Consider the following 26,733-nt stretch of genomic DNA (forward strand, 5'->3'; position numbering starts at 1 on the left):
ATATTCAACGGACACTTCTTTCTGGCCGGGGAGATTGCTGCTTCGAGTGGAATTGCGAGCCGACCGCATTCGAACATTCTAGACCCTCTTCCTCCGGTCATTTTTGGTTTATTATACCGCGGAAAAACCTGGGGAATCATAACGCGTCCGAAATCTTCGCTCTGAGGATGTACGTCACGAAATACGAATAGAAAATCCGTATATCTGACCTACGAGCTTCTTAGTGGAGATCACTAAACGTTACTCTATGAGATTAGCCTACAAAGGCCTAAGATTGACTCGTTTTTAGGGTAGCACATTGAGGACTGAAACAAAGAACTAAATATCCCTAGGCAACGTGATTCAAGTGAAGAAACCAAAATCGAAATTAAAGATTCTAAAATACAACTGCCATCCATAGATAAATCCGAACACCCAATTCCCAGAGAGCGTGTAGATGCATATTTAAAGCGTCCTCAGAGAGAATTTTCAACCCCAATATTTGCTCGATTTGATCGCGTTCGTCTGCGAACTTTGATTCGTTTCCTGCGTCTAGCACCGGAGCCGATTCGTAAAAAAAATCACTCCTTCAGGATCTTCGGACAACTTAATTGGAGAGGAAACCCGTGAAGAGCGAGAAAGATCTGAGGCATTCTCGCGGTCTTGCAGCAATTCGAATTAAGCAGATTATTTTCTTTCCGTTCTTTTTCTTCCGCGTTGCGCCTTATCAAAGGAGGAATTTTCATGAGGGGAAATTAATTGTGGAAGACGTAAGTGAAATGGGCTTTACGAGAACGTCGTTATCTCACTAGTCAAAACGAGATTCGAGATTTGTTTTCGTGGAGGGCGTCGTGGGTATTCTGTTCACTTAGTATACGAGGATATATTGAAAAATTCTTAGCCTACTATAAAAACAAACAAAATTTCAATGTCGAAATATTTTATTACTCAACATATTCTCCTCTTGATTGGATACATTTATTACAGCGAACCTGGAACGTCTATAGACCTTTTAAAAAAAATGTTTCTTCTTGCTCTGCAAACCAGACCTCCGCAGCTTTCATCACCTCCTCGTTGGAAGAAAATTTACGTCCTTTTAAACTTTTTTTCAGTTGAGGAAAGAGAAGATAGTTGGATGGAGCCAAATCTGGTGAACGAGGGGGATGTTCTAGTAATTCAAACCCTAAATCACGAATTTTTTGCATGGCAACATGAGATTTGTGTACAGGGGCGTTGTCCTGCAAAAACGAAACACCTTTGGATAGCTTTCCGCGTCTTTTCTCTTTAATTTTTTCCCGTAGAGTGGTCAGTGATGTCGAATAGTAATCTCCGGTTATTGTTCTACCCTCATCCAAAAAATCAATCATGATTACTCCATGGCATTTCCAAAGAACTGCAGCAAGAACTTTTCCAGCAGATTTTTGGACACGAAACTTCTTAGATCTTGGAGAACCAGAGTGTCGCAATTCCATCGATTGTTGCTTTGTTTCTGGATCGTAGAAATGTACCCAAGTCTCATCCATAGTAACAATTCGGTTTAAGAAGTCTACATCGTTTTCAAATCGAGCACAGATCGAACGCCATGCTTCTACCCCTGCACGCTTTTGGTCAACATTCAAACATCTGGGGATCCATTTTGCACCAATTTTTCTCATGTCCAAATTGACGTGAACTATATGATGAACGCGTTCGTAGGAAATATTCAGTGCTTCGGATATCCGTTTTAGCCCAATTAGACGGTCTGATAAAATCATGTCATGGACTGTATCGATTTTTTCGGGAACTGACACAGAAACTGGCCTTACCGATCGGTCATCATCTTCAATGGAAAATTTACCTCTTTTGAAGCTTGCAGTTCAATTTTTCACGATCACATACGAAGGACATTGATCACCAAGGGTATTACACATATTTTCGTAGATCTGCCTACCTCTTAACCCTTTTATACAGGTACTTGATGATGGCTAGATACTCCAATGTTTCGATTTTCACAATTTCGGTGGACATCTTGCTTTTAATTTATTGCGTAACTCTGGTTTACTTTTTTGACCTCAAACTTCACACTGACACTTCTAATGAGTTATTGTTCGTTGATTTGGTAACGAAATATTTTTTCATGCATGGAACTAGTCTAGGCTAACTTGATATCAATACATCCTCGTAGGTAGGACTTTTGCCAACACCTTTTTCCAAATTCCCTTCATTTCACATACAGATCCATTTATTTTCATAATGAACGGAACTCGAAAGTCTACAGTAGTTTCTTCGACAGTTCAATTCGAAACCTCCATTACATAAAATAAAGAAATAGACCACCATTTCTACTTTCCCCTACTTTCTCGGCGAGCCATTCTTTCTCCCAGGTCTGGAGACAGGGTTCGAAAAAAGTCTGCTACAGGGCTCGCTCTTGCAGTACAAATTAATTTATGGATCCGTATATATAAATCAGAGATAGCGAGACAGAGCGTAAAGGAGTGTGTTTCTCGTATAGACGGTTCTAATGAAGCGTTTCGAAGGGAAAAAGGGAGGTTTGGCCGGATTCTCTCCCTCCTAATTGAAGATAAGGGATCAAGGTGACTTTATCGCTACTTTTGGTTCGTTGACTCCACGAGACCGCGCGTTAAAGTCGTCTCTATTATTTTTACGGTCTCTAGATTGAATCCGTAGGAGTGCAAGGGATGTGCCAGATGTCTATAACTCGAGAATTATTACTAACAGTTTGAACAATTTTTTACACAATCAGTATCTCAAATTTCACGACCAAGACAGTTTAAATCCTTGGACAATGGGTTCAAATTGAGTGATCTTTCAGACATATTTTCCCAGACGTGCTCAGTGGATGAATTCCTTCGTTTTCACTGTGATTATTCTATCTGAAAAAGCAGCATCTGTATATGCCTTCAAAGAAGCCTAGCCTTCTATTATACACAATCGAATTGTGGTTGGGAAGATTCTTCATAATTACAGAAGAATCACACTTATGATATCCAGGGACGTATTTTCCAAAACAAGACCTCAGCTGCAACCAAATGAAAACAGCATTCCTGCCTTGTCGATTCTTCCAACTTTTAATTAGTTTAGAAAGTAAGAGAGAACGATTAATAATACTTGGAGCTTTCAGAGTCTCGAGGATTATATTGATTAAATCAAGTCTTGAACTTTATTGGAACAGGTGACAAACAGTACCAACGAATATCTACGAGAATAGGAAGAAAACATTCACGTTTTCTTAAGGAGTTCTTGAACTCTATTTCTACCGCAAAGTATTTCTGGAGGATGCGAAGCAAAATTCAATTTCGTTTATAGGAAGAATTACGACCCTTTTCAAAGGGTCTCGAGACGTAGAAAACGTAGATTTCGCATTCGGGCTTTTGCAGTTGTCGTAACTCCAAAAATATGTCCGTAAATGGACAATTGTGCCCGATAATGCGATCTACCAACCAATCCTTTGTGCCCTTATCGACGTGGTTTACGGACGTATAATGGAGGAACAGTTTCTAGTGGGTTATTGTCCGTTTTGACAGAGTTGAAAGAAGTTTCTACAGTGAAAACAACGAGTGTGAAAGCCCCTGTTCTAGTGGTTAACCCACATAAAACTCAAAATATTCGTATTTAAGCAAGAATACAGAAAAACGTTAAAACCGATGATATTTTTTCGAAAACTTGAAGTTCAAGAATTCTTATAGCAATCGGTATTACAATAAATGAGGGATTTCTACATCATCTCCCTCAACAACTCGAAATACACATTTAATCTCCCCCTTTACGGCAAATACAGCATTGGTGCGAAACCCTAATACCGACAAAATTCCTTTTAACAACCCCAAAAGCTACCGCTTTTGGAATCTGTACAACAGCACCCCTGTTGAACTTTCGGGAACTTTTTACTGGCGATAATAATTTAACTAACAAAGAGTCGTCTTGAAATGCTTTCACATACAGGGTGGTTTCTGTGAGGTATTGGGCATTACAGGAGAAAATCCAGATTCCATCAAGCCACTAGGAAGTTATTTATACGACTTACTCCAATTAGTCGCATGGAATTTTCAAGAAATTCGACATTTTATGACGAAATTATGGAAAAATTTTACTGCTACTGGAATGAGATCAAAATGTACAAGTGAAATGCGGCGATTGTGTCATTCTCGTGAATCTACGATTGTAACTGTCATTTCAGAGACTCTTTCGATCAGTTTTTCACGAAATTTTCTAGATTTTACGAGTGATTTCAGAATGAAAAATGGATAAGGATATACATATGGTTATCAGTAATTATAGGTCTACAAAAAACTGTAATATTCGTCTCGTCTATTGCCTCGCCTGCTTACTAGACGAGGCTTCGCCTCGTCTATCAACAGGCTTGACTACAATATACAGTTTCTCCTACCTGGTACATAAATGTTATTTTCAGTTCTATCTCACAAACGGTTTTATCGAATGAAATGAATTTCGGAATATAGTTTCTCATTTATTTGCCGAATCTTTTTCGAACACAAGATATCACCCACGTCTTCCAGTTTTCTCATTATGCCCATAACGCACCATAAACATACCAAAAATTTAAAGAACCCAACTCCTGAAACTAAGTTGGACGTTATCTAACGAATATTTCAGTATTTTGTAAAATAAAAGTATCCGTCATATTTTCTCGTATAATGCGCCGTTTTTGAGAATTTTTATGTTCAAAAATCAAAACGTATCTGTGAAATTTGAAAACTTGGGTAATTTGACTGAATGCAACTCTGTTTAAAAGATCCACAGATGTGTAGTGTCACAGAGATCTAGCTAGTTATTCTGAAGGTTACTTTGTTTATTCAGGGGTGGCATAGCTCATTTTGATCAAAATGGCTATATCTTTTTATCAGGGCCGAATCGGAAAAAATGGTATAGGAAAGAAGTGTTTCTTTTGACCTCTAGAATCTACTATTGAATATTTGTAATCACTTATGAGGCAACTGGAATGCCAAGACAAGTCTTTGCTTGCAATACTAGTTGAGCTCAATGCCAATCATGTTTTTACCAGTTTATCTGTCAAAATTCATTCTGAGAGTAAACGAAAAGATGAATTATTGATTCGGAAAGTGCTTTGGGCAGCCAATAAGTGAAATTTTCGTCGTTTTAACCCCTCTGTGCCCATTTATCGGTCGCGTTTTTGGTTGTTGACGATACCCGCGAGATCAAACGGACAGAAATATCAATTGGATAACGCTCCGGAACGCCAGTTTACGCTCGTTACGTTGGCGCACCTGTAACCCTACCGGCACACGTCAAACTCGACGCCGAATATCTCATTTTCATCGCTCTCCGGCCGTTTGATGCTCTTTTTTGCGCCCCATCGATAACCGTCGCTTTGTTCGACGAAAAAAAAAACGAAAGAGATAAACCCGAATTGATGGTAAATATAAATAACTCCGCCATTTCTGTGCGGGAAATTCGACTCGACGCGGACGGGAAATAATGGAAATGGATGTTGCGGAGTTGTGACGCGCGGGAAACTGCCGGGACGGAAAAAAATCCGTCTGGGAAAATCGACGATTCGCGTCACGTACAATTTCCCGTCTTGTCCGGCGGAGTTTTTGCAAATGAGATTTATTGCCGTGGTTTGGTGTATTAAGGACGCCGGATGGAATCCTAAATGCCGCCCTGTAACCCCGCAAAAAACAGTTCGGCCTCGGGAAATGAAATCCACGGCTTCGACAGGTCTTGAGGCGTTTTTTCGTGGCCTAAGACCGGTTTTACCCCACAAAATAGAAAAATGGTGATCGGGAATAGTTATTTTCCGCTGACCTCTTAATAATTGCACTGTTTAACGTACACGAAATTAGCTGTTAATGAACTCTTTTATTGGTTAATTTCCTATTAATGCATTATTGTCATGGGTAATCGAACATAAAAGTATTCAGCAGCTTCCCAAATAATTATTTTATTTGTATGTCGCATTGATTTTCGTAGTACCTAGCGGGTGAATTTAGAAGAGATGCATTGTTAAGGTTACAGAAAGATTATGATGGTTAGAGAGTAATCAATTTATCTATGTACTACAATTCCAGCTTCAAATATCTCAATCATTAATAGCTTTCATTAATAACCTAGTTGATTAAATAACTATTTTTCATGTTTTTTCAACAGCCTGTATCTTTAAAACCGAGTCGATTCGAAAAAAATGTTAAAGGAAAACAGTGTTTCTTTTGACCCCAAGAATCTACTGTTGAGTGTTTGTACGAGTCAAAGACTCACCCTATATACTGGTCTCTCGAACATTACGTCCATCCCAATATTCACCAGCCAGATTTCTGAACGCCATCAAAGCCCCTAACGCATTTCTAGCAGCGGTCTCAATTTGCCTACTCCAAAGAGGCTTTCCATCCAGGCCCAGCCCAGATCAGAACAAAACCTCCCGTGAAATCTCCAGTCATTTCTTCCCCTCTCTGATGAATGAACCAAAAACCGCGCAGCTGCCTCCCTTATGCGGATTCCTACCAACTGGCTCGGAACGCTGAATATATCTGGTTTCTCCGCGTTCAAATCCGATTTATACCCGGACTAAGGCCGTAGACGTTCTAATATATCATCCGTTGTATACGAAACTTCCGTAATTAGCAGCCATGGTCTGGCTCCCGGTATTGAATGGTCGAAACTGGAGAATGCTTGTTATTCGACCACATATCGGGGAGTATGCAAGCCGGACTAGCTGGATAATGATCCGTGAACACGCAAGGGTGGCTTCGGTTTCGAAAATCCACCGGCCAACGTCTGACCGCAAGGCTGCATCCGTTAAAAGTACATATTCTAACCTGACAAACACTCATAGCAAGCTGAACAAGCTCCTGTATCAAAATGGAAAGACTCGGAAGCTAATTGAAGCTCACCTAAATGGAAATCGATTCCTGGAGATTCCATAAGACGATGGAGAGAATTAAGAACATTTGTATGAGGAGGCTGATGCCATCAGTGCTGTGCATAACCGCAAAAGCCATCAATCTTGGCCACAGAATCCTTGTTCAGACTTCCATTGGCTCAATTTACTTCACTGTGCATCACAGATCTCCCTAACTTTCAGTTGTCACTCTTGGAATAAACCTCATGATGACGTGAGTTGGATATTAAAACCAAAACTCCACTTTGTAACGGGTAACCTGATTCCAGAAGCATATAAAAATAGGGGAAATCGTTGGTGACAAACCCGCATCAAGATGTTAACACCATAAATCTTCAACTTCCACACTTCAATCCTTCTCCAACAAAAACACCGTCCGGATTTAGTTCCAACCTTAAAACAGGCCAAAGTCGACGTCTACTAAGAGCCTTAATAACATAAATAACAAAGTCCCTCCACACATCTTCATCGATGATACTGCGAGGATTTATTGACACCCACGCTCCGAAAAAAGAACCCAAAGCACCTGAAAATAGATGCACGTCTCTTGATCGAGAAGAGCACAGCTTCCCAGACTGACGGAGCACGTGCTTTGTACTTCGAGCGGCGCTTTGTCATTCTACCTGTTGTTGCGGTGACCGCAACATGGCGGCAGTACAGTGGGTATAAATAGCCTACCGACCGACGATCTATATTTCGACGTATTTGACGTAACTTCCGTTTGTTTGCACTTCCGCCAAACCGAAATTGCCGGTTGAGGGGAAATTGGGTAATTTCGCGATGCCGAGTCGTGGGGGGACAAGCGTCGCTCTAAAAATACACCCGGTGGCATCAGACAGAAATGATGCGAAAGGAAGAAGATTTCATTTACGACTAATCGGACAAAATAATACCACTCCTTTAAGTCCTCTACAATTCCAGTTATCCATATAAGAGGAGAACATAGATGTTTGCTTGGTTTCGATGGGATTTAAATCCAGTAAACAGGGTGTCTAGTGAAAATACACAACGTCTCCTCTTTAAAGAAAGTTCACAGTTGAGAAGAGAGCAAATATAACACACCTATCAACTTAAAATCAAGATGAGTGTTGCGGGAAAGCAATTTCAGGAAACACTCTACTCATTTCATCACTCGACCGATTAACACTCTTCCTGCTAATTAACATCGATCAATTATGCGAAATGTCGTTTCAGATACAAAACAGGCCGACTGTTATGTAGATTAAACTGCTCGCTTTTTACATTTATCAATTAACGTGCACGGAGAGCGTGCAATATCGTTTCGGAATGTGGAGTACTTGTCGTGGGATGATGAAGAACGCAATTAAAATATGTATACATAATTAATTCATAAACTACTACGGATGTCGTCACCATCCCACTTGTCATTTTCTCACACAGCTTCAGTGCAGGACTGGGATTATAATCGGGCTTGAGAGAGGACCAATGAAGAATTGGTGTTTTTCGATATAAGATATCTCAGAATATTCCATCTATTATGTATTGAATGAGGAATATAAAGAAAGGGGTAAAGGGAGAGGGAGGAAGAGAGAATCAGGAGAGACAACATGAGGAAGAGAAATGGAGGAAGACCGAGCATGAGGATGAGAAAGGGAGGAAGAAAAAAAGAGGAAGAGAAAAAGGAGAAAGAGAAAGGGAGGATAAGAAAGGAAGGAAGAGAGAGTGTGGAGGAAAGAGGAAGGAAGGGAAAAAGGAACAGAGAGGGAAAAGAGAGGAGCGAAACGAGAGAGGGGGTAAGAGAAAAATAAGAAGAGAAAGAAAGGAAGAGATATTGAGGATAAGAAAGGAAAGAGGAGACAGGGAAAAGACAGAAGAAGAAAGAGAGAGGGAGGAAGAGAAAGGGAAGAAGAGAGAGGGAGGAAGAGAAAGGGAAGAAGAGAGAGGGAGAAGGATCAAGCAAGGATAACGAGAGAGCGAGGAGGGAAGGGAAACGGAGGGAGATAAAGGAAGAAAAATATAGGGAGAGAAGGGAGAAAAGTTAAGAGATATAAAGTGAAAGAGAAAGCGAGTGGGGAGAAAGAAACTAAGAGAAAAAGTGATGGGAGAAGCATATTCGTGATCTGTGACTTCAGATCAGTCACTAAAATGACCCCAGCCGATATTGCTCAATGAATGCGTGGATAGAAACAAGTAAGATGAAATTATGTATTCTAAATCCATATTTTTCGAGCTATGTCGATCCGGGTCATTTTTTTAAACTGATTTGAGGTCGTAGATTACGAATATGCAATTATATTTTCAGTAGGATCAGTATTTTGGGAAATAAAACCTTGTTAGTGGGAAATTTCGAAAAAATTGGTAAACTTTGAGGAGCTGTAGCAGCCAAAAAAAAGGCACTGAAGATATGCTGATTTTTTTGACGATAGATTGATTTTTTGTGAATAGAAAAACCCCCTTTCATTGATCTACCGCGAACAGTTCAGATTTTATGATTTTTTCCACGAAGATCCAAAATTTCGGATTTTCTATCGACCATAACTTGAAAACTAATCCGTTCATCTAAATTCTGTTTGCATATTCGTGATCTACGCCCTCGATTTAGTAAATAATTCAATTTTGGTGGAAATTGGGGAGATAATTTTTTTTTCAAATTTTCCATACATATATATACATATATGTAAGGAAAAATTGCCATTTTTTGAAAAAAATTTTTGGTCTCCGATCACAAACAAATTCACACTGTCGACTAATTCGAGGGCGTAGATGACGAATATGCAAACAGATATTTCTTAAAAAATTTTTTTTCAAATTATGGTCGATGGAAAATTCGTAATCTTGGACCTTCGCGGAAAAAACCATAAAATCTGAACCGATCGTTGTAGATGAATGAAAGTTGGTTTTTTTCTATTTGCAAAGGATCAATGTATCGCAAAAAAAATCAGCATATGTCCAGTGCCTTTTTTCTGGCTGCTACAACTCCTCAAAGTTGACCGATTTTTTCGAAATTTTCCACTAAAAGTGATTCATTTCCCAAAATACTGATCCTAGAAGAAATCTTAGTGCATATTCGTGATCTGTGACTTCAAATCAGTCACTAAAATGACCCCGGCCGATATTGCTCAATGAATGCGTGGATAGAAACAAGTAAGATGAAATTATGTATTCTGAATCTATATTTTTCGAGCTATGTCGATCCGGGTCATTTTTTTAAACTGATTCGAGGTCGTAGATTACGAATATGCAATTATATTTTCAGTAGGATCAGTATTCTGGGAAATAAAACCCTGTTAGTGGAAAATTTCAAAAAAATTGGTAAACTTTGAGGAGCTGTAGCAGCCAAAAAAAAAGGCACTGAACATATGCTGATTTTTTTTACGATTGATTGATTTTTTTGTGAATAGAAAAAATCCACTTTCATTGATCTACCGCGAACAGTTCAGATTTTATGATTTTTTCCACGAAGATCCAAAATTTCGGATTTTCTATCGACCATAACTTGAAAACTAATCCGTTCATCTAAATTCTGTTTGCATATTCGTGATCTACGCCCTCGATTTAGTAAATAATTCAATTTTGGTGGAAATTGGGGAGATAATTTTTTTTTCAAATTTTCCATACATATATATACATATATGTAAGGAAAAATTGCCATTTTTTGAAAAAAATTTTTGGTCTCCGATCACAAACAAATTCACACTGTCGACTAATTCGAGGGCGTAGATGACGAATATGCAAACAGATATTTCTTAAAAAATTTTTTTTCAAATTATGGTCGATGGAAAATTCGTAATCTTGGACCTTCGCGGAAAAAACCATAAAATCTGAACCGATCGTTGTAGATGAATGAAAGTTGGTTTTTTTCTATTTGCAAAGGATCAATGTATCGCAAAAAAAATCAGCATATGTCCAGTGCCTTTTTTCTGGCTGCTACAACTCCTCAAAGTTGACCGATTTTTTCGAAATTTTCCACTAAAAGTGATTCATTTCCCAAAATACTGATCCTAGAAAAAATCTAACTGCATATTCGTGATCTACGACCTCAAATTAGTCAGTAAAATGACCCGGGTCGATATAGAAAGAAAACGAAAGCGGAAGAAAGAGAGTAATAGAAACAGAGATTAGCAAAGAAAAAAAGGGAGATAAAAAGAGTGAAAGGATGAAAAAGACTAGGGGATAGAATGACATTGATATGGAGGAGAGAAATGGAAAGGAAGAAAGAGAAAGACGGAAGGAAAGAGAATTAATGGCCAGAGAGACGTGCCTGCGTCAGATTGGGATGCAGAATCGCATCGTTCCCACGCCGACGGTAGCGTTGCACAAGTACAATTCTCGAATAATTTGATAATTAACCGTTTCGATGACGATCCAACACCAACACGTCTGATGGTGTTGCGCCATCAGCATCCGACCGGTGCCGCAATATCGAATTTTCCATTTCCCGCTCTCGCAAGATGAAAAACGAGGCGCCCGACGAATGTGAAAACGCTCGTAAGGTTCATAATTCGTTCCGGCTTATTATCGCCCATTATTATGAATTCTTGGAGGTCCTTGATTGATGGATGGGATAAGGGAGGGTTAACGGGACCCAGGTCCGGTTTCGAGGAGAATCATCATCTGTTAAGAAGGATTTTTTTCGGAAAATTCATTTTCATCTTTCTCGGCCTATTTTTACAGTTTGCTTTCACTTTTTCCCGATCCCCATTCACGTTATTAACCCAAGAGTCTGGCCAACTTCAGTTCCGCTGATAAATCATTCTGCGATAAAGCAGTCCTGCAAACAAAGCAAGCGCACTGCCAACATCCCAAGAGCCCTTCACTATATTCCTTTTCACCCGGGGGTTTTTCACGCTCGCTGATTTTCATATAAGCCCCTGGAAGTTGATTAAAGAAACGAATCGATATTTTATCTTTGTTCGCCTCGATGGGCACAGACGTCCTTCGAAAATGCCTAAAATAGTACAGAACAGGATATTTCACAGAATACTTCCTGGAGAAGATTACACCGTTTACCCAATCCTCCACAGACCTCAGCAGCACATCTACATGAGAAATCTCAAGAGGAAATAGACCATCTTATGGTATGGTACATGTTCTTTGGTGCGAAAGACATCCTGGACTTCCAACACCTTATCAATTCTATCCTAGGGCTTGATTTCATCAAATTTGGTTTATTTCCAACTAGGAGCCCTCTCTTATAACCTCAAGGGCCTAGCTTCCCATAAACCTACATTAATCAACTTCCAACAAACCTTTTCCGTTTTCAATACGGAAACCTCCCCTTTGTGACGTACGTACAGGGATAACTCTCATCTCCTTCACTTCTCCCATCAACAGGCACACGAGGATCGGTATCCCTTTCGTAGCATACGCCGCCAAAACAAAACCAATGATATCGAGTAGGACTTTGTGATACGCGAAACTGGAGCTTTCATAACTTCTGAAGCGATAACAGCCACGCAAAATATCATATTCCCTCGCGACTGAGGATGAGCATCCTCAGACTTGATGGGGGAAAAGAGACGGATGTTTTTGACGTTCTCCGAGGGGCTTTTATGGAAGAATCTAGCCTTGGTTAATGAATCTATACGCTGGATGTTGGAATCATATCGGATCCCACGCAAGAGGTCCACTATTTTCCAAGTTATCGAGATATGCTAAGCCAGGTGGAGGTTCAAGAGCCGAAAAATTGTTTTTTGTGCTAGACTGATGAAATTTGAATATTTATTACTAGAAGACTTGTTCTTTCAGAATTTGTATCACATTTAGCTATACTTTGAGTTTTCAGGGAGATACGCGTGTCCAAAGTTGGCCTTCGAAAAATCCCGAAAAAGATCAAGTCACTTGATAATTCGTCAAGACCAAACGGTTTCACTGAGGTCCAAGTAATTTTCAGAGGATATTCTTGAATAGTTTATCTGATCAGAAAAAAATCGAGAGTTCTTTGCGACGACTAGTTTTTGCGTAGTGAAGTTACGAATTTGGTCCTCTCAAAACCCTCGAAAAGGCTGATAAAGTTGATTGTAATTCCTGAATCTTGGGAAATTTGTTCGAAATTAATCAATTTCCTCAATCTACGATTCAAGACAATGCAAAAAAGTGTTTGAATGATCTGAATCCACGAATTCTAAGAAAATTAGAGATGCTAGATGAATGAAATTCGCAAATTTATCACAAAAAGACTTTTCAAAACTCTCAATCCTTCCTGACAACCGTTACAATACAGATAAAGCCTATAAATGCATCGTTACCGATCCTAAAAATAACGTCAACTAACCGCATCTGACCCACATCTCCAATCGGTCCTTTCCGTAAATAAACGCACGTGCACGCACCGTCCTTATCACTGTCACGTGGCACGCTAAACCACCCCGTCGAAAATCCCTACAGTCCGACGGTCGGACCTCCAGGAAACTGCCACCGATGCTCGGATCTCGAATTTTCTGACGGTGCCAAAAGTTTATAAGCGGACCCGGTTCTAATTCGAAACGTGGAAGGAAGACGCGTCGCGACGGACGAAGGATGCACACATCGTTAATCCGATCTCCACGTCGATCAGCGACAGTTTCGGCGAAGCCTCTATGTCAATAACAAGCGAATTTCGCTCACCTAAAAGTAACAGAGTTAGTAAGTTCAGATGACAAGTAGTTCTAGCGATGTGTAGGTCGAATGAACGGTAGTTAGATTCATCGGTAGATCCAATTACGTGTAGTTCGAAGTATCAGTAGGTGTAACGACCCGTAGTTTGAATTAGACGATGAGATAAGGACCTGTAATTTGTATGTAGATGAGAGAATTTTTTGTTTCTGCGGTAGGTAGAAACAAGTGAAACACGAAATTATTCAAAATCCTGATTTTTTTTATTTTTCAAGCTTTATCGACCCCGGCCATCTTGTTTGACTAATTTGAGATCGTAGATCACGAATATCCGATTAGAATTTTCGTAGGATGAGTATTTTGGGAAATAAATCATTTTTAGTAGAAAATTTCGAAAAAATTTGTCAACTTTGAGGTGCTCTAGCAGCAAGAAAAAAAACCTTGAACATATGCTGATTATTTTGGTGATAGATTGATCCTATGCCAATAGAAAAAAACAACTTACATTCACCTACCGCAAACAGTTTAGATTTTATGATTTTTTTCGCGAAGGTCCAAAATTTCGGATTTTATATCTACCATAACTTGAAAACTAACCTTTTCATCCAAATTCTGTTCGCATATTCGTAATCTACGCCCTCGATTTAGTAAATAATTCAATTTTGGTGCAAATCGGGGAGATAAAATTTTTTTGCAAATTTTCCATACATATGTATGGAAAAATTGGCATTTTTTGAAAAAAATTTTTTGTCTCCGATAAAAACCAAATTTATACTGTCGACTAATTTGAGGGCGTAGATGACGAATATGCAAACAGATATTTTTGAAAAAATTTATTTTTCAAGTTATGGTCGATGGAAAATTCGTAATTTTGGACCTTCGCGGAAAAAATCATAAAATCTGAACAGTTTGTTGTAGATGAATAAAAGTTGGTTTTTTCTATTTGCAAAGGATCAATCTATTACCAAAAAAATCAGCATAGGTTCAGTGCCTTTTTTCTGGCTGCTGAAGCTTCTCAAAACTGACCAATTTTTTTCGAAATTTTGCACTAAAAATGATTTATTTCCCAAAATACTGATCCTAGAAAAATATCTAATTGCATATTCGTGATCTGTGAACCTCAAATCAGTCACTAAAATGACCCGGGTCGATATAGCTAAATGTATAATTTTTTGGTTTAGGCGGTAGAGAGCAAATAAAAGATGAAATTCTTCTAAATCCAAAAAAAAATTTTATTTTTCGTGCTATATCGACCCGGATTATTTTTTTGACTAATTCGTAGATCACAAATATGCAATTAGATTTTTTGTAGGATCTATATTTTGGAGAATAAATCACTTGTAGTGGAAAATTTCGAAAAAATTTGTCAACTTTGAGGAGCTATAGCAGCCAGAAAAAAGGCACTGGACATATGCTGATTTTTTGGATGATATATTGGTCCTTTGCGAAAATAAAAAACCAACTTTCATTCATTTATCGCGAACAGTTTAGGTTTTATGATTTTTTCCGCGAAGGTCCAAAATTTTCCATCTTGTAGTAGAAGAACCTGTATATGACACCGTATCTCATTAGCATGTTCAAGTATGGAACCCTCAAACGAACCGGATTGTTCCGAGATAAACGCAGTGCACTTTTAACACCCCACAATGACTATATAGAGACCGTCTCGTAAAGATCCGACCTCTCATCGTCAATTCTCAGTCAGCCCCAGCCGGGTCTTCATCCCCTGCATTGAAAACGTTCACAATTAGGAGTCGGAAAGCTGGAAACAAAACTAACCCTCTCCCCGTCGCCCCCGATCCACTTCCGCAGCCGCCCTACTGAAGATCCTGGGGATCCGCTTCGAAGTAGACCATTAAATTGTGTTTATGAAATACTTGAATGGGAGCCCGAGGCAATTGTTGCCGGTAACATGGATTTGCAACATGCTCACATCGAATTGTGGCAGTCTGATGCTGATATCATGAGACGAAATGGGTATTCAAAACTTTCAGTGTTTGCGTATGCGATATACGACGAGGACTGAGTAAATGAGTTGGTTTAGAGTAAATTTCGCGCGAAACCCTACATGTGAAGCTTTTAATCTTTGATAACGTCGAAAAAGCTTTTGCCCTATTGTCCTTCTATCCATTACGATTGATTACTCATCCTTGAGAACGACCTATATACGAGGATGTATTGATATCTGGTTAGCCTAGACCAGTTCCGTGCATAAAAAACATATTGCGTTACCATAGCAACGAACAATAGCTCATAAGAAGTGTCAGTGTGAAGTTTGAGGTCAAAAAAGTAAACCAGAGTTACGCAATAAATTGAAAGAAAGAAGATGTCCACCGAATTTGTGAAAATCGAAAAATTGTAGTATTGAGCCATCATCAAGTAGCTGTATTCAAAAGGGTTAAGAGGTAAGCAGATTTACGAAGATATGCTTGATTCCCTTGGTGATGAATGTCCTTCGTATGCGACCGTGAAAAATTGGACTGCAAGCTTCAGAAGAGGTCAATTTTCCATTGAAGATGATGACCGATCGGGAAGGCCAGTTTCTGTGTCAGTCCCCGATAATATCGATGCAGTTCATGAGATGATTTTATCAGACGCCCTCCAGTCTTGGTCGTCTCGACACCTAACTGGATTACACCTACTCGTCGTAAAAGAATGAACTTCCCCGACAATTCAACCCCGCGATGAATTAGAATGTTCCCATCAAACTTTCCGACGTCCAAAACTTCTAACAATCGTTCGCAATTAATCCGTAATGAGGTTCCATATTTCTGGCTCCGCGTAAAGACCAAGCAAGTCAGATCAGACGGTTGGGATTCAAGTGGAGGTTAAAGCGAGTTCTCGCGAGTTACCGCCCGTGTATAACTTGTCGGGGATCCGATGAATTGAATTAGCGTCGGAGCTGAATCGGAGGACTGGCTCAAAGTCGACGTCTCTGAGATGCGTCTTGGCTGATATCTGAATACCTGTTAATTTGGAAGGAGTTACGTTTTGATAATCTTGAGAGATATTGACGAAATGAAGGCTGGAGCTCAATTTGGATGTAGGAAATTCGAGATAGGTTGGCACATCTATGTTTCTGTTCTTGTAAATCAAGCTAAATGTAGATCTTAAAGGGGTTAACGTTGCACTACGACTTTGAAATCATGTGTGCCTCCCATCAGAGCTGTTTCACTCTGACCAAAAGATATATTGTTCCTTTGATTAGAAATGTGCCATCTACAGCTGGCCATCCAGATTCAGGGTTCAAATGAGGGAATTTATCGAAGGTCACCTTTCGAATGAATTATCTTGCGGAAAAATTATCACAGACCGAGAAGTGATGCACATTCTGAAGAAGCAACTCTTCTAGAAATAAATCTGAGAACTACGGCGATCTCGAAGCAACCGTTCGGTCTTGACGAATTTTTAACAGACCCCATCTTTTTGGCAATTTTGCGAAGGTCACTTTTCGAGTCGCGTATTTTTGTTGAAGGTAGAAAGTATCTGATGAGTTTTACATTCTTCAATTGCAATATCACTCATTAATCGAAAACCACGATGATCGTTAAGGGGAAAACATTCGAATTGGGAAATTCACAGGTGCATCCATACGGACACTGATTTGGCCAGCCATCCGGGATCAATAGCAGCATGTTCATCGTACCTTCGTTGGAAAAAACTGCTAAAAACGCGATAGCTGGGATTGATTTCGTTAATTTTCCGCATCGGTGGGTCGACAACAAGCCGGACCAGCTAGCGCGTATAATATGATGAACTTTCAATTAAAAGCGGTCCATGAATGGCAACTGTGGACATCGCCAGATAATGAGTTGGACATAATGGCGGTTGTGCTGGTCTGGTCAGTGCGACCATAGGCTGGAAAATTTCCTGAAATCGGTTTTCCGATAGAGAATGAAACTGTCAGGAGGCCCACTTTATTCTGTTGGTTAAGTTAGTCACTTATCGTCTCTTTGGATATTTTTTTGGCTTGGATAACCTTCCCTAAGAAAAATACGATCAATCTGCTGAACCGTTAAGCGTTTTCCAGATATCCGCGAAAATCCTGCCCCTACAACAAGCGAGGCTCTTGAACGATCGACTTGGGGGCGATTAAGTTTGTCTTCCTCCAGTTTATCGTCGTAAAAACAAGAATAAGTCTTCGCAGAATTCGAACTTTTCCTTCAGGTTTTTCTGAAGCTGTCTTGAATGAATTCAGGTGAAAGAATGTAAGAAATGAATGTGGGATTTCTCCCTTTGCCCTTTCTGGAAAAACCGTGCGTTTTACCTACAGGATACTCTATGAAGTAGGCAAGGAAAGCAAGGTCTGTTTAGTCTCTTGGTTGAATAGAGTGAATGAAGAGGCCAACGCTTGTAATGGGGACCAAACATTTGTTCATAGGAGAATGAACCTACAAGGAAGAATCAATCACAATAAAGAGCTACAAGAGCTTCAGGAAAAGGAAAGAAGAAAAATAAAGCTTCTCTGGTGGAAGTTTGCGAGTCTGAGTTATTCCAAAGAATTTCTCGTGAACAACCCAGCATGTAAGGAGTATCTTGATCAGAGCAAGATGCTACATCTCCAGACTTGATTCCCCACAGAGTTTTGACGCCTCAGGAACTACCAAATGGACGTGGATTCATCATTAACTGACCAGTGCAGATTCTGTGGAGAAGAGGAAGAAACTACCAATCACCTGGTGATGGAATGCCACGGAATTGGTAGAAAGTTGTAGGGTTAATCCCAGATTTCATCAGTACTCTGGAATTTGAGAGCAAGCTGTTGATAGAGAAGTAGTCGAAATAGCTCTAATGAGGACACAATCTTGAGGTAGCAGTGTAATGCAAAAGCCTTTTTGAAATCTTAAACTACCGATCATCTGAACTACACCCCACCTAAACTACCACGTAGCAGAACAACAGTTTCAACTACCAGTCGCCAGAACTAACGTTCATCGCAACTACTATCCCTACCTGCATAATTTTCATTCGATTTGCAGATGTTGCGCCTTCTAAGCTTCCCAAAAACGAACGTGTCCTATCTCGATTCCCTACCTATGAATGATTAATCGACCGGGTCCTAACCTCCAACATCCTCACGTATTAACCTCTTTCAGACCGACGCTATTTGTTCAATCCGCGAACGGCACTTTGGGCGTCGACGGCCATCCATGAATATTCATCCGGCGGCCAAATGGACTACGCTAAACGACGGGAGGCCTCCGAATTGATGGCAGACGGTGTCGATGACAGCTGGGAGCGGGAGAAACGTCAATTTTGGAGGTACCGAGGATTTATGTCGGTTGTAACAGGGAGAGCTGGATGTCTGCCGATCGCTTTTGTAATTGATGCAAAATATGAAGCATTGAAGCGTTGTAGGGGATGGTGGAATTAGTTGCGCACTATCGTCGACGTCAAAACGGGGAATTTATGCATGACGTTTTATTCGTACTATTGTCCATCAGTCTTTCTACTTCTGAACGCTGAACAACGTCTAAAACATCGGAAAAACTGTTCATTCTTTGAGAATACCTAGTGAATTTTTCGAACCATGTATTATCTAACATCAGGCCTTCAATCTTTAGGAAATATGAAAACTTTTGCTGGCGAAATGTTAGGGGTACTTTTGACGGATAGTACTTGGGTTTATACGGATATTTCTCGAAGTTTTACTGGCTTTTACCACACGTTATCCCAGACTGTGAAATCCTTCAATAGCTCCCTCAAATTGACGAAGAAAAAAAGCCTAAAAATCTCAAGGGATGTGAATCAACGAAACGGTTGCAAATTGGTGGAAGCGCTGGTTAAGAACGTTCTAGCTCTTCATGAAATAAATGGTTTTGTGAATGAATTGAAAAGGAGGGAACTAGTAACGTTAAAACTGAAGATATCGTGAGCTAACACGATAAACCTAGGAATTTCAAGCCTCAACCACTTCCCAATACGAAACGGTTGCAAATTGCGAAAGCACTGGTTACGAACGTCTAGCTTTTCATGAAATTAATGTTTTTGTGAATGAATTAAAAGTTAGGGAATCAGTTACATTAAAACTGAAGATATCACGAGCTTGCACAACTACCCTGAAAATTCCAAGCCTCAACCACTTCCCAATACGACCCAAGCAAACACATCTGACCAACTTTCAACCCCGACAACCTAACAACGTCTCCGTCACTGACCCCCGGATTAATCCGGCATCGACACAAGATACCCCCGGACCCGAACAACCCCCGGCAGACTTGCAACGTAATTATAACCGATACAATCGTTAATTTCGATTTAGCTAACCGTCTGGGAAAATCGCTCTCGGATTGTTCTGTGTTGATTATAGCGCCCGCATGTTTCGGTCCGTGTTGTTTGATATCTTTCGCGTCTTCCGGAACAGATCGATGCGTCTGTTAGTCCGGAACAAATACCGCGGTGTCGGAAAACGTTTTCCCATGAAGTCATAGACTCGGACGCGTCAGTTGCAAAATGGTGAAGGAGCCAGGAGCTTTTTTTAAAGCCTAGGCTTGCTACTATCGAATCTCTTGTTTTTTTAGTGGAATTCTTATCCTCTGACGAATATTAGATCCTTATTTTATCAGCTATATCTCCGAATTCAGTCTCCGATTATCAGTTTCAGTGAAAAAAATCATCAAGCCAATGGGCAACCAGCGATTCGTGAATTTCGCTATGAATAATATGAAATTCCTTTTAGATTACTGGAAAAGACATCATAATCGATTAATCAGCCACCTCTTATGAGAATTAATCAATTAGAAACCTCGAGGGATCTCCTCAAAACCGATCTCCTTTCAACCTATTTCTCATATCTTTCAGGCCCAAAAAACCGGACAATACCTGTCGACTAAATTGGTCCATCTCCCCCGATACCAGCACAATCGTAAGCCCGCCGGCGATGCGAACATTTCTCATCAGGAGAGCGTCGGGACGCGTCGAAACGACGTCCCGTATCCGAAATTCCGATGCAGATTAGTTCTTGCCAACGTTCCGAATGGAGGAGCTCCGAATGAATTCTGGGAAACGTGGATTCAAGTTTCCGTTTTATATCTCGTTCGAGAAATATGAATCCGTATTTCGCATCCAGTGTGTATTCAACCAGAACGGGCCAGAATCGAGCTGGTCTACTGTGAAATCGGCTCTGACGGTTGCGGAGAGTCGGACTTTGGGAATTTTCTTTCAATTCGGAATCTGAGGTAAAAACTTATGTCAATTAGCTCCCATTTGTTGGGAGATTACAGAAACTTGTTTCTGTTATGTATGATTGTAACTATAACTCTTTAACGCGAGATAAACTTGATCTCTGCGATCCACAGCCTCTCAGGTTCTTGCTCCAAATCACAACAGCAATAATCATCGATTCCCTCCATTTTTTTCGATCTGGCGAGTCAACCAAGCGAGTCTATTAATTTCCACCAGGATATAGGGAATCGACATGAACTAAGCATATCGAAACCATATATTAGACCCTTGTCGGCCATTTTCCTGGATTTATTCATCGTGCTTGATCTAGAGGGGTCGCAAATTTATCGATCGTCTGTGAAGATCTGATTTCCAGGTTTGTCAGCTATAGTTTTTGTGGACGATCTTCGTCTCAATGGTCCCAATCAGTGGTGTTATAATACCCAGAGTCATTAGTGTGAATCTGATCAAAATATTCCGCACAACAGCCACTTTTACTTCAAGTACTCTAGCTAGATCTCCGAACTTTTTAAATTTGGCAATTTCCACATAAACTCCAGTAGGCGTTGATCAAAATCAATACAGGATGGCTCCATTGAAACATTCCAACAGAGACATCTGTTGTTGTGATTCAGGATCCTCTTTCTTCAAGAATCTTAATTGGTACAGGTGTCAATGTCAAAACGTCTATCGATTCTCTCCAAATACATCATCCGTAAACGATATCGTCCAACTATTTGAATACCGACTTGGATTATCTCAAAGAGGCACTAATAACCGATGGATATCTTTTACTTTTCACTCGGCAGGTACGCGTTGGAGCACGAAGCTAGTGTCAGAATCTCCGAATGGGTTATGCATCCAAACGGAAGTCAGTTGGTACGTGATCGACATCGGAATAGGGCTGTTACCACCGCATAATACGATGGAGATAGGTATTCACCTCAAACACGAATGACTTTCTGAATAACCGAATATTCAGATGGGACACTTCACAGATAATACACATGCAAACGTGATGGAATAGTATGGTCAATCCTAGGTGTACACGACGCTATAACAGCGATTAAATATCCGACATTGTTGAAAGACAAAGTATATAATAGGAGAAAAACACGAGAAATTATTGGAGGATAATCTCAATGAAAAACAATGACGCAGATCATTTTCGAGGATAATATAGCTAATAAAATCGACGTGAATTTATAGATTGAAAATATGGGTTTGATTTATAATTCACATCAAGCTGACAACCAGCATGATTTATATGCATGTGCATTTCGAATGTATTCCGAAATTGGTATTGACCGGTATTGACATTATTACTCTGGTGTGTGTGTGTGTGTGGAAGGAAAACCAACGAAATGGGTTCACAAAAATGAATATTTTCGGCTGAATATTTCATGGATTTGACCGAGATTTAGTACTGGATATGCAGCTTCCACCACATTCCAAACTGTAAAAAGTATCGCACTTTTTATTCACCTCATAACGGCTGCATGAAGCCGTAGTTCAGAAACTTTCCTCCATAAAATATGCAAGAATACGTAGCTGGAGGAAATTAAAGGAAGTATTTTGCTATAAATTGCCAGTTCTTTCGTTGTAGTAACGAGATCTCTGAAGAGGATATTTGAAATTAGAGCGTTATGGTGAAAATCATCCATGAGAAGTTTAATGAATCCAAGAAAGGGATGAGGGATTAATGTTTCTTCGCGAAATATCACAGTTTTCAGACAAAGTATCAAATCCTGGGTTTGATCCACATCTCCAGTATGGAAAACGTTCCCCATTACAAAGATTGCAGAGATTTTAAACCAAAATTCGTGGAAGAGAACAAACCCCTTCGAAAAGTGCGTTTACAAACTTTTATCTCGCATTGGTCGAAATGCATTGCCTCATACCTAAACTTCCCAGGATGAGAGAATTTCCAGAAATCAGGTTCGAAGTTTATGTTCCTTATTCTTACGTTGTTTTACGATGCTGTAAAGTAGAGGAGAAACCGCAAACTACTCCAGAGCAACGCTTTTACCGAAGCTACAGCTTCCGCTTTTCCGCCATACGTCTACGTCAAAAGTTTGATTCGTTAATCCGAGAAGTATATGGGAAACCACTCGGCGAAGAAGAATTAATGATCCAAGGAACAAAACCCCCACATGTTGGGAGAAGACAGAACAGGATTCTGAAATTCTATAAGAGATTTTTGTGAAAAGACGGAACTTCTGACTGGTATAGAATGGAAGATAGGTTTCTCACCACCCTGTATATCACGAGAGGTATCCACTTCAATATTTGAGCAGCGTATTTATTGATGATCGCGTTTATACAGTTCGTTACCTCGGAACAACGTTCCTAATCGATGAAATATTTCGGTTTCGATACCCTGATCCCCGATCTTACTAATGTGAGATTCGTTTCCTCCGAAAAAGCCATTTCCTTCTATTGTCAACGAATGATTCTCATTCTTTTTCTCATTTCCCGTGAACCGATACACGCGTAGGAATCTTTACATACGGCCTATTTTCTATCGGATCCCGTGTGTATCGTTGCCAACGTCTATTATGTTGATGTAATACCCGGCTTTACACAGATTTATTCCGATCTCTACTTTATTGAATTTATGGGGGTGTTGCGTGGATTCGGAAAATGGATTTTTTCTCTCTCCACGACTTCGAAAAGGGGCGCGAGTAGAAGATGTACAACGCTGTAAAGTCAAAGTTTGTTAGGATGTTTATTTGTGTAGTAGGCTTGGACTTTTGTTTGTACGAGTCAATGACTCACCCTGTATTGTTGAAAACACGCACTAAAATTGTCGAATCAATCAATATTCCTTGTAATAAGGCATCTCTTAAGAGCAATTTTACGTTTGTTGCTTGGAATATCCCACATACTTCAAGTGAAGACAGCAGGATCAGTTTTGGTCGTGGATTCTGATGGGCGGACCATTAATAACCGCGGAAAATCAATCGCATTTTCCGACTTCACCTTGAACCGATAAAGGATCGATATCAGAACAAAACGAACGTTTCTTTGTCGTTCTGGCTGGAGGATGCCGATGCCTAATTGGAATAACGCACAGTCTCCCAAAATACAATCTTTCATGGCTAACGAGACGAAGGAATCGATATGGCGTCGGTATAAGGAGTAATATGCGGAAAATTCGTCTCGTCTCGCTGATTTAACAGCGACGATAGAAATTCGTTATGAACCAGAGGATCCTTTGATTATTAACGAAAGACTGAACGCATTCGCGGTTCTGATACGTACCTGTGCTTAGGTATATGATTCATTTTTGGATCGTGGTCAGTTTAGGGGTGTTGGCTATCGAAAACTGTAGGATTCGGAGCCTTTTTAAGGCTATATCGTAGCCTAAACCAGAGTTACGAGATAAATTAAAAGAAAGAAGATGTCCACCGAAATTGTGAAAATCGAAAAATTGGAGTATCGAGCCATAATCAAGTACATACCTGTATTTAAAAGGGTTAAGAGGTAAGCAGATTTACGAAGATATGCTTGATTCCCTTGGTGATCAATGTTCTTCGTATGCGACCGTGAAAAATTGGACTGCAAGCTTCAAAAGAGGTGAATTTTCCATTGAAGATGAAGACCGATCGGGAAGGCCAGTTTCTGTGTCAGTCCCCAAAAATATCGATGCAGTTCATGACATGATTTTATCAGACCGTCGAATTGGGCTAAAACGGATATCTTAAGCACTGAATATTTCATAGGAACGCATTCATCATATAGTTCACGTCAATTTGGGCATGAGAAAAATTGCTGTAAAATGGATCGCCAAATGTTTGAATGTTGACCAAAAGCGTGCAAGGGTAGAAGCATCGCGTTCGATCTGTGCTCGATTTGAAAACGATGTTGGCTTCTTAAACCGAATAGTTACTATTGATGAGACTTGGGTACATTTCTGCGATCCAGAAACAAAGCAACAATCGATGAAATGGCGACACTCTGGTTCTCCAAGAGCTAAAAAGTTTCGTGTCCACAAATTTGCTGGAAAAGTTCTTGCTTCAGTTTTTTGGGATTGCCATGGAGTAATCCTGATTGATTTTTTGGATTATCTGGAAAGGTTTTAAGATACTTCTAGGAGTTTTTCATCTAAAGCATTATTTTCTTTGACTTGTAATGGCAAGTCAAGCTCTGTAACAAGATGAATAGGAGTTTTCTACTCCTCCCCACAGATAAATCAATTCTCAGAAGACGCTTCTTGAGGTATAGTATCATGTGAACAAGCTAGAAGGGTGCAACAAGCCGCTGAACTACCTAGACATCGAACTGTTGCTAATAATGATGAAAAAACCTGATTTTTCAGTACCTTTCGACCTTATCGAAACTTCCATCAATCGATCGACGAGAGATACGTGCAGTCACTCCCCTACAAAGAACCAAACTTATTTCGAGTTTCAATCGCGGAAAACAGTCACGTCTTCTCCGGCGAAAACTCCGTCGAAAATCATGTTTATGAGCTACGGCGTATCCGGTCCTCCCTCAGGAGAGATCCTCGATAATCTCCGAGGGCTTTTCATAATGTTTCGTCTCGCTGTTTTGTTCTTATCCTGGAGGTCTCGCTCTGCAAGGTACCGAAAACGAGGCAGGGCCCGACAGAATTGAAGAATTGCACAGGGAGGATTGTCAACGTAGTCGATTCCATGGGACTATCGGATTATCCTCGAAATACTGCACCTACATTATGAAGGGTGGACATAAGGAGATATCAAAATGGTGTAGATTCGTAGAGTGCTTTCAATTTTCCTTCGAATTTCGTCTGTTACCAGTAGTGGGCACAAGAGAGCACTTTTTGGTGTGGATAGGCTAAAATTAATCGAATATTTCGCTTGTGGGAATCCAGGTGTGCTTCCCAATAAGATGGTCCTGTTGCACAACTCCCACTAGGAGATTTTTGCACAGAATGGCTTTATTAGAAACCGCAAGTCCCTTAGACAGTTCAGGCTATTGCCACTGGTCAGTTGCTTCATGATGTTATAGCATTCCCAGGTCTGCAGTAATCCCTGTGGACTTACAAGTGCCTTGCTATCCGTTGTAATGTTTATATGCACTGCTTTATGTTCTTATTCTGCCCACTAAGCAGGCGGTTCCTAATCTAACCTAACCTAAGTGGATGGGATGGATAGCTTTGTTCCTGACTGATCAAAGAATAATCGAAGTCAAATCAGAAAACAAGGGCGATACGTTTTTTGCATTCATATCGAAAGCTTGAAACAAAGTTCTAAAGTTCAGCCAAACATCTATATAGTGACTACTGAATGACATCAAGAGAGGCCACTGCAGTGGAGAACATCGAAAAATTATGACTGCCAAGGAAAAAATTATCACAAACGTCATAATTTCGACATTTCCCGAAAAAAACTCCGTATGAAAACTGCCCACAGTCATGAGGATCGATCAGGGGCGAAATACGAGATGTTCCAGATATAGACAGGGGGATCGGATGTGCGTCTTGTCCCCCAAGTGGAGGGCCGCTGTCATAGTCCTCTTCTCCGTCATGATAGTCGTCTACGTCGCCTTCTTTTACGCCGTTTACCTCGCGGACGAGACGCAGGAAGACGTAGTCGTGGAGACTGTAAAGCCGCAAACCATGCTCGAGAAATTGAAAACATAAAACCAGTCCGGAGGAAATTGAGTTATCAGGATCGGTGATGGGATGTCAAAATGATTATGTGCCCGTAAACGTCATGTGCTTTCGAGGACCTCCCGAAGCGTCCCATCGCCATTAAATACTTGTTCGAATGTCTCCCCATTTGTGACGCTGTTATGACGGAAAAAAATCTTTCGCTGGAATGTGTTTCCTCACGCCAAGAAGCCGGATGGTCTGCGTGGTCATGATGGCCGTAGTGATCTCCAGTTACGTGTGCATATTATTCGGGATCTATCTGATGTACAGCATTGTCGAAAAGTACCCTTTCAACGGGACTTTTGCCGGTAATGGCACATATAAATTTTCCACAGTAACGACTGTTGATTGATGCTCGGAGAGTCTCACAATAAATCTTTCACCAGCGAGGTAGTTTTCATTCCGCATTTGCAGGAATTCTCTTCGAAGGATTGGTTCGATTTGTAGGTATAAATGGGTGATTTTGAAAGGACCTATTTAGAGTACTCTGAAGGGCTGGGGAATCATACAGGGTCAA

General features: G+C 40.3%; 1 protein-coding gene across 4 annotated transcripts in view; it reads right to left on the minus strand.

The window, feature by feature from the left end:
• The window catches only part of LOC123314773, a 63,678-nt gene that overhangs the window by 14,870 nt on the left and 22,075 nt on the right, over nucleotides 1-26,733 (minus strand). Inside the window, exon 1 of one of the 4 annotated variants that reach the window (XM_044900116.1) lies at nucleotides 13,092-13,213. The exons of the other annotated variants lie outside the window; for them this stretch is intronic. Within the exon in view, the coding sequence (XP_044756051.1) occupies nucleotides 13,092-13,096 (5 nt within the window). The 5' untranslated portion in view covers nucleotides 13,097-13,213. Of the gene's footprint in view, nucleotides 1-13,091; nucleotides 13,214-26,733 lie in introns of those variants that run through there. 4 annotated transcript variants of the gene reach the window in all.

The sequence above is a fragment of the Coccinella septempunctata genome, chromosome 6 (assembly GCF_907165205.1).
Source record: "Coccinella septempunctata chromosome 6, icCocSept1.1, whole genome shotgun sequence".
Lineage (NCBI taxonomy): Eukaryota > Metazoa > Arthropoda > Insecta > Coleoptera > Coccinellidae > Coccinella > Coccinella septempunctata.